The 9,168-nt window shown below is 43.0% G+C and overlaps 1 protein-coding gene across 1 annotated transcript; it reads left to right on the plus strand.

Annotated features, from left to right (window-relative positions):
- Positions 1 to 505: 505 nt before the first annotated feature.
- Positions 506 to 7,951, plus strand: gtf2a1 (general transcription factor IIA, 1). Its single transcript, XM_053880882.1, has 10 exons — positions 506 to 751; positions 1,819 to 1,920; positions 2,189 to 2,345; positions 2,558 to 2,622; positions 3,105 to 3,180; positions 3,391 to 3,512; positions 4,257 to 4,361; positions 4,685 to 4,957; positions 5,049 to 5,138; positions 6,116 to 7,951. The coding sequence occupies exons 1-10, from the start codon at positions 722 to 724 to the stop codon at positions 6,221 to 6,223; spliced, it is 1,128 nt and encodes a 375-aa protein (XP_053736857.1). The 5' UTR covers positions 506 to 721; the 3' UTR covers positions 6,224 to 7,951.
- Positions 7,952 to 9,168: the final 1,217 nt, after the last annotated feature.

A 9,168-nucleotide genomic window follows, 5' to 3' on the forward strand; every position in this document is an offset into this window, starting at 1 on the left:
ATTCGTCGTATTTAAACATAGATGGCAGATATTCAAGACGCATTTTCGGTTTGAAAACGTTTTTTTCTTCTTTTTATTCGCCTCCCCTTGGATTGCTACGATTTACCTCCATATATCAACATATATTCTCCATTAATTTGTTGTTTCATTTGTGATCAGCCTTTGTTATTTTATTTTATTTTATTAACAGCACTTTATTTCGAAGCACTTTCACACTTTTATTGTATTTTATTTTACATTATTTTATTTATTAACAGCACTTTATTTCGAAACATTTCCTAGTTGGTGGAACCCCCACTGACCATGGCAATAAATTCTATTCTGATTCTCCTTTAGGTCGATTTAAACCACACAGTGCATGAAAGGATCATGTGATCACGTTTGCAGGTTGAGAACGGCGAAACTACGTTACCCGGCAGCTCCCACTAAATGACGTAGGAGGACGTGAAATCTCGCGGTAACTGTGGTTTGGCTCTCACCCTGTGTCTCGCGCACTCGCAGCGCCATCGCTCAGTATATAAAGCGGGACAACGACGAGCGGAGGACGGCTGGGGACTCGCAGCCCGGGACTGTAAATAAGACCGCAAAGACTGTGTTTTATTTACAAGCGTGATGCCGGCTGTTCTAAGACTCCGTTCCCAGCTGCTTTAACTGTTTTTGGTCATTTTTGGCGCTCGCTTCTCGACCATTTCCGTGTGGTTTTTAGCACTACGCGCGTATAATGGCGAGCTCGGCTAACTCGAACCAAGTGGTAAGACTCCAATCTCTCAGCGGGAGCAATGTGGGTTACAGTTATTTACATGCTTTCTCCTAAGTTAAGTAAGCGTAGTCTGGTCCAGCCCTTGTAATGAATAAAAACTAGTCAATGAATCGGCCATTTTAGTGAGTTTTCCTTACAAAAAGGGGGGGAGGAATTCTCGGTCTGTTCGGAACAAACGTTGTGAATGGACCGAAAAAATGATGTGGTGTAGTCGTAGTCGTGCGAGTTTAAAAATGCCATCTGTTGCCGTAAACTCTTAACCGGCATTTTAGCAGGAAATGTAACGTGTGGGAGACAAAAAAAGAAACACGTTTGCAAAGCACACAGCACCAGCCACTGCAGTTTCGTTGTGTTACTCAATGAGAAAGCCAGTCGTCATCGTCCACCATTCTACGCCCCAAAAAAAACCATAAGCAGCCATTTTAATAACGACACCAGCCACCTTCCCGAGCGATTAAAATGTTTGCACAATGAAAAAAAAAGACGGTTTGGCCGGTAGCGATGGCGTGTCGTTTTCGTCGCTCCGTAAAATGGCTTCCACGTCGCCCCTCTCTCCGCGTCTGGCCCTCCTCTTCGCTGCTGCCTGGTTTTATACCGCCATATTGGCTCTCTAATATAGACTGGCCGGGAATGGGAAGGTTCTACTCGGCGCTACGTCACAGGCTCGGAACATATAAACACCGCGGCGCTTTAAATAGTGGAGGAGAACACAGGCCGAGGGGAGGGAAGGACAGCCCGAGGTCCGTGTGGCGGACACGGGCTCGGCCTGCCGCCTTGTAATGCTGTGTTTCGGAGCCCCCAAACCGGGTTGTTGTGAGTTAGGACCTCTGATCAGCTGCTGCTGGCATGTTGGGAACAGAAATAAAATGAACTTTAGTGCTTTTCTGTGATCATAAATAATGTCGCCCCAAGTCATGTCAAATAGTTTAACCGAATTTTTTAGTATTTGATCGTTAAAACATGATTCTGAAGGTCACTGACTGTGTGTTTTAGACATGTGTAAGCGGATCCCAACACGGGTGATTGACTCTGTCCCTTTTGTCTTGGCCTTATTTCAGCCTAGAATATATAAATCTGTCATCGAAGATGTCATCAACGAGGTACGAGAGCTGTTCCTGGATGAAGGGGTGGATGAGCAAGTCCTTCTGGAGCTGAAAACGGTTGGTGTTGCAGACGTTTTAGTGAAAAATACATCCAATTCTTTTTTTTTGTTTTCAGTGAATCAGTAGGAAGTTACATGTAATCGTATTTTTAGTGATTTCCTCTTCAAAAGCTAGAAGCAATTCGAATAAATATAAGATAATGTAGTAAGTCGTAGATTTCACAGTCAAATTTCGCCTCAGTGGGAAGAATAAAGGCTTATCTAAAACCAGCTATTAAATGTGTCATTTTAAGACCAGCGGCTCAGATCTCCTCTTGCTATTGCAGCTGTGGGAGAACAAGCTGTTGCAGTCCAAGGCAGTGGAGGGCTTCCACACTGAAGAGCAGGCTGCCCTGCAGGCGGTTCACCAGCAGCAGCAGGTCCAGCAGGGGAACCAGCCGACACAGGCCCAGCAAGTCATCCTCCCACCACAACAGCAGCAAGGTGGGCTTCGATTGTTTAAATTAAAATAATGGGACAGAACTGAATGGTCAACACAAATGTAACTCCATGGTTCCAAAGTCACATCGTTAATAGCAGTAAAACTACAACACCAACAGATCTCTTGTAGCAATGGTAACCTGCAGGTTCTGTGGGAGATATTAGTCATCAGAGTATTATTTATTGACAATCAATCAAATCTTCACTTTCTGCAGCTCCCCAGCAGCAAGTCATTGTACCAGATCCAAAGCTCCTCCAACATATGAGTGCTACTGGGATGGTGAGTAGATGAGTCATGGTCAGTATGTGAAGCTAATGTGACAGCAGTGCTTTTAATATGCTTAGCTGTGGTGCTGCAGTGGATTAATGATGGTTCTCTAGTGGCGTAGCAAGTATTTTGCGCCACCGACATGTTAGTTTTCCTCCTGATGATTCCGATTTCCTGGTGATGTATTTTCCCATCAAGCTTCACATAGTATTACAATCCTCTTCCAACCTCTGGTTCTAGTCCGTAGTTTTTGCCTTTAAGTGTAATTTGCTTTGTCAAACAATAGAGCCTGCAGATCTTCTCACCTTGGAAGTTCATCTACACCATTAGAGCAATATCATTCTGAAAGGGAATTCCTGAAATGGACCACATATCGCTGTTCGAGCCTTTACCCTGCCTCATATGAAATCTGTTACACTCCATTGCAAGCCTGGAAATCTTTCCTTGCCCCATTGAACTCACTTATGTCGTGTATTTCTTTTGTCCACCACTAGAGTGCAGCAGCGACCGCAGCAACACTTGCGTTACCCACAGGGGTCACTCCGTACCAACAGCTCATCACAAGCCAAGGTAAATGCTCAGCGATACTGTAATTTGCTTTTGAGTGGCTGCTACTTTATAGTAGAACTCAATTATGAGGGTATTTTTTCATGCCTGTACAGTGTATGCGAAGTAAAATTAAAAAATAGTTTGAAGAATTGTTTAATTGTGATGACAGTGTTGACTAAAGACTGCAGATGCTTTTGCTTTAAGTTCTAAAGAGCCCTGTTGATATTACAGGTCAGATCCTGCAGGTTGTGCGTGCACCCAATGGAGCGCAGTATCTTATCCAGCCCCAGCAGCAGATCCTGCTCCAGCAACAGATGCAGCCAGGTGCTGTGCAAGCTCCTGTTATACAGCAGGTATTATTCTGAAAATGTTTCTTACTGTCAACAAGATTATACATAACACAAATGAGACAAAATGTGACTTTTAAAATTTAATACCAAAATTCAAGTAACAAGATTTGTCATTTTGACAATTTACACTTGATCGAAGTAACATTAACTATCTTTGGATCCATTTTTGATTAAGTTGTTAAAACGTTGTTATATAAATGTAGGAACACACAGAGTTCTCCCTGTTATGTTAAGATAAAAATAATAAAAAAACGGTAAATAGTATAAATGATAATTTGTATATATTAGTCTTAGCACCACTGTAAGAAAAATGTTTCTTTGAATTGAACAAATTCTGACCAAAAATAGCTATTGTTAATAACATATAATGTATATGTCATTGCAGGATATCAAAATAGTGATCAGGGTTTCCTACAGAGTCTATTCAGACAGTCGAAAAAAGTTACAACAGATGTTGATCTTATTAGAAATATCAACACTTCTTTGGCACCTCTCATTTGTCGACACAAAGCTAACAGAACTACTCTGAGAACTCTTCAGTTCACAGTCACCGTCTTATTGAATCACAAGTTATCCTCCAAATAAATGTGACAGAACCCGCTCTGTGATGTGACAGCACACTGAGTTCTACACCGCAACAGTTCGACTTTATTTCTTGTGCTATAAGAAGAGATGGCCATGATTCCGTCTTGTATTTCTTTTCCCATTCATAATTCATCCTCTGTTGGTCTTTGACCTTCTGTCCAGGTCCTGGCTCCTCTACAGGGAGGCATCCCTCAGCAGACAGGAGTCATCATTCAGCCGCAGCAGATAGTTTTGGCTGCCGGAAACAAAGTCCAAGGCAACGCACAGGTGAGCATCTTGCTGCACGAGGAAGCTGATAGTTGATGTGAATCGCAGCAAGTAATTTCTCAATTAATATTCAGCCATCTACTGCGGGAATTCAATTACTAGCCGACCTGATTATAATGAACTGACTCTCAATTGACTTGAAAGACAAACAGCTCCAGTGGAAGTGATCATAAATCTCTTTATCTGAGGGGGAAATGATTTGCTGCTGTCAGAATGGTTCCAAATTTTACATCCTTTTGAATCAAACCTGCTCTGCAGCTGCCAAGTATACTTTGACTGTACTCGATTTAAAAAAAGAAAAAAAAATTCTCTTTTCCGCTCAGGTGATGCAGACAGCGACGATGGCGGCGCAGCCAGGTCAAGCAGCGGCTCAGGTGCAACAGTCACAGGCTGCTGCTGTTCCCCAGAACCAAGCTCAGCAGCAGCAGCAGCAACAACAGCAGCCTCAGGCTCAGCAGCAGCCGCAGATGATGCTGCAGGTGGACGGTGCAGGAGACACCTCTTCAGAGGAGGATGAGGATGAAGAAGAGGAGTACGATGAAGATGACGAGGAGGAGAAGGACAAGGACGCGGGCGAAGATGGTCAGGTGGAGGAGGTGAGTTTGTGCAGGCAGCCGACAGAACAAGTCATGTCAGTCGAGCATTAGTCCGTATCATGTAGGCGATTCATCTTCTGTTTCTTGTCAGGAGCCTCTGAACAGCGGCGATGACGTCAGCGATGCAGAGGATCAGGAGCTGTTCGATACAGAGAATGTGGTGGTCTGCCAGTATGACAAAGTAAGACCCTCCCTTCCTGTTTTTCATCGTTACTCTAGTATTCATTTAGAACAAAACTCTGGCTGAACAGTAGAATGCATTCACAACACTGACATTTCGCTTGTTAAAGTTATTAAAATCATTTACTACACTGTCACTGATCAGTCCCTAAAGTACCTGCCTAGCTGCGCCAGGAGACCCTTCGCAGGGTTGCTCTGTTGGTTGCAATTTCCTGCTTCCCCATTAGACAGGAACTGTAAGAATCACCACCAAATGAGCCTTTTTGATTGGAACAAATTTCATTTTGTTTCACTATAAGAAATTACATATTATAAATCAGGAATGTAGCATTAATAATGTATAACTTCAATGATGTTAATGCAGTATTCCCAGGAGGCAGTTGAGTAAAGCCTTCTGTATATTTAATGCCTCAATTACAAACATAATTTTCCTGTTTTGAAAAACGACTCAAATGACTTTGGCATTGCATATATATATATATATATATATATATATATAGTTTCCGCCATACGGTTGGAGGCATTTCTGTCGCCTCTTTGACTGTTACGTTTGCTCTGCTGGCAATTATCTAAATATCTATATCATTAGGCCTAGTTATTTGATGTCATTTCCTTGTCTTTTTAAATGACTTTTTCTGACCAAGTGTGAAAAGCAATCGAGCAGGTTGGGTGTGTACCACTGAGAAAAGTCTCTTCACTTCTCTGACCAGAGATATTGAGATAAAGTACTGGAATGGAAATGTTCTAAACTCACTGTGCATCATCGAGATGTCACCGACTCAGCAGGTTACGGGGTGATGATTTTTAATGCCGTCATGCGAAGGCTGAACAAATACAAGCAGGAGAATGGCACAGGACCCTTCAGTGGTCTATGTATCAGCCACTCTTGGATGAGCTCAGCTGCACCGTAGCTTATCAGGGAGATGGTCAGTGAAGACAGGAGACCCACCGCTCACCCCCCCTCTCTTCGCTCTGTAGATTCACAGAAGTAAGAACAAATGGAAATTCCACCTGAAGGACGGGATCATGAACCTGAACGGGCGAGACTTTGTTTTCTCCAAAGCCATTGGGGACGCTGAGTGGTGAGACTGCCGCACGTCCAGAGCAGGAACTCACAAACTCCTTCAGTCCAGTCGACGGTTCTCATCCACATCCTGTGACTGGACGCCGTTGCTGGAAGAGTCTTTGAGAACTCTTGACTAACCCCAAAGGCCTGAGAGCCACATCACACTCGGAGGGAAGAGCCTCTCCCAGGAGAGCGGGAAACAAGCTTTTGGTTTTCTACATTTCTCTCGACGGCGTTCTCACTTTGGGACGTAAACATTTCACATCGTACAGGTGTAGGGGACCAGGGTAACCCAAACCGGCCTGCTACAGGAGGTGCGACTCGTCGTTCATGAACACCCCATAGAACTATGTCAGAAACGCCATCTTGATTGCACCATAGTTGGTTGACTGGATTGACTCGTGTCTACATTCAAGTCTTTAGTGCCACCAGTCAGGATTGTTGCCTTTAGAACGGCCAGAACCATCTTTTGGCTCATCGCTTATTTTCTCCGATTGTAATTCTCAAGTTTGACAGTGGTGTGCGAGTTTCATGTTGTTCATCCGCCTGTTATTGTTTTAAATGTTTTTAAAAAAATTATATATAAATATATATTTGAAGGGTTTAATCGAAGTTTTGCAATTAATTTTATATTAAATTTTAAAATCTGATAATTCCTCTCATCTATATATTTTTTGCCCCCTCTCAACCTCCTTAGTGCGTCATTCCATCTATAATCCAAAATGATAAAACACTGAGTAACTAGAATCGTCTTGATGTGTTCGAGTGAGTGAGTGAGTGTGTGTGTGTGTGTTCTCTGCGAATGTTAGCTTGTTTTTAATCATCCGTTTGTTTAGCAAGGTCACCAGATTTTAATGTTCATTGTATCACTGGAAGGGGAAATGTAGTGAGTTTGTTCGATTCCATTCATCACCAGTCGTTCACTTTTGCTTTTGAAAGCCACACCAGAATGTGCTCTTACAACCTAGCAAGTGTTCCTTTTCTCCTCTGTTGGATGCACCAAGCTCCATCATGCTCTTCCACCACTTGTTTTTTGAAATTCATTTTTATCAAGGAGCATTTCTCTATTGACGTGAGTTTAAGTGAAAGGCTTAGGTGGGTGTGTTGCGTGTTTCTGCGAGATTGCTTTCGGTGCCCCTCTTTGAAATAATAAAGGACGCATATTTTGGCTGACGTGTGGGTTTGACTTTCTAGTTTTTTTTTTCCAAGGAAACACAACAAAGACTTGCACATTTGAGTCGTCTTCCCTGCACACATTTCTTACACTGAAATTTTAGAACAATCACGAGATCTTTCAAAAGTGTAGCGCTCGAGTACCAACCTTCACTGTACCGTGAACCCATGAGTTGTTTCTGTTAGCGGCTTCTTTTCTGTTCATCACGTGTTCATGGCTGTGGCGTGTGCCTTTTTTAAAAACGTGTTGAATTTCTGTTCAAACAAAGCAAGCGATGAGAGGAAAATTGTATCTTCTGCTTTGGTTTTTTTTTTTTTTTTGTCACCTATTTGCTGTTCAGATTGAAATGTATCGTTCATTAATTTTCTAAATTAAACCATTTGCAACAAAACAGTGTGTTGTGCTACCTTGTTGTTGAGGAAAATACATTTCCCATCAGTCGAATGAACTTATTTTACTGAAAACATTGCTTAGGTTCAGTATTATTGCTAACTCAACTTTCATTTTAATCTATTTTGAATTTAAGATTTTTCAAGTCTGTCCGTTCAATGTGCGACAAAATGGTTGATGTAAGTCTGGTTAAAATATTGTTTTCAGGGACTACACACTTCTTCGTGAAGGATGCTTTAGCTCAATGCTTATGAAGGGACTTTGAAAATTTTCAAATAAACGTTATTTTGCTCTATTTTCAAGTGGACTTTTGTGCCAATTGTTGAGCGCAGTCATGTCAGTTTCAAGTCGATTATTTTTTAAATGTATTTTTCTTCTCCCGTGTGACTCTTGTAAAGAAAGGATGGGGTTTGGAAGTGTTTGAGGTGCCGCCGTCTTTGTTTTGACATAACTTCCTATGGCACCAGGAAACGCCACGGAAAGTGAAATGTGCAACATAGATAGCCGACTTGTGCAGCATTTTTAAACACAAAAGTCCACTTGAGAATCGTCAATATTGGACTCCGTAAGAGTGAGAACGTGTCGCTCCGCAATACTCCATCTGGCCACCGCCGACTTACTCGCACAGTGCCGTCATCTTGGCCGTCCTTCTTCCTTGGTTGGTACTAGGCTATGCAGTTTACTTAAAATTCTCAAAGAAAAAAAATAATGTAGGATAAAAACATTGGGTGGAACTGCTTGGCGTCGGGCTGCACTCTCTGGGTGCAACGTTACTGATCACTAGATTATTGCTGGACCAGGTGGGAGGGTGCAAAACAACTTTGCACTTGAGAGCATCTCCAAAGTGAGCGCGGCATACATTCCAGAACAGGACGGCCATTGAGTCTGCGCTTTCTTTCACGAGTGAATTTGTTTGAATAATCCACATAAACCGAGACAGCTGTAGAATCATGCCCGACTCTGACTCCCTCTCATGTGAGTGAGGCAGGATATCTCACCCGGTCTGTCTTCAGCTGCCGCTCCAAACGCTGTAATCCAGCGTCTGGACGCCTGTCAGGGTCCGCGCTCAGCACGGGGCGTTCTCCGTGTCTTTCCTCTAATTCCTACCCAAACTAATACAATCCCCGCATATTTGGCTGTGGGTAATTATGTGAGGTAGGTGTGGCGATGCCCGAGACTTAAGCTCAATCAGGACCGACAGCAGATCTGAGCCCCCTTCATTGTAAGTGGATTTGAGGGGAGCTGTCACTCCTACGGTACACGGCGCTCCACAAAGACTCATTCAGCTTTGAGCAGATCTGCTGGAGGAGGAATGTTTCCCTGGCTGCCTCTGATGAAGTGGGCTACTTCTGGGCACTCAGACATGAGACTATGAGCTGCTGGTGAATGAGGCTTATAATG

The sequence above is a fragment of the Synchiropus splendidus genome, chromosome 12, assembly GCF_027744825.2.
Source record: "Synchiropus splendidus isolate RoL2022-P1 chromosome 12, RoL_Sspl_1.0, whole genome shotgun sequence".
Taxonomy (NCBI): domain Eukaryota; kingdom Metazoa; phylum Chordata; class Actinopteri; order Syngnathiformes; family Callionymidae; genus Synchiropus; species Synchiropus splendidus.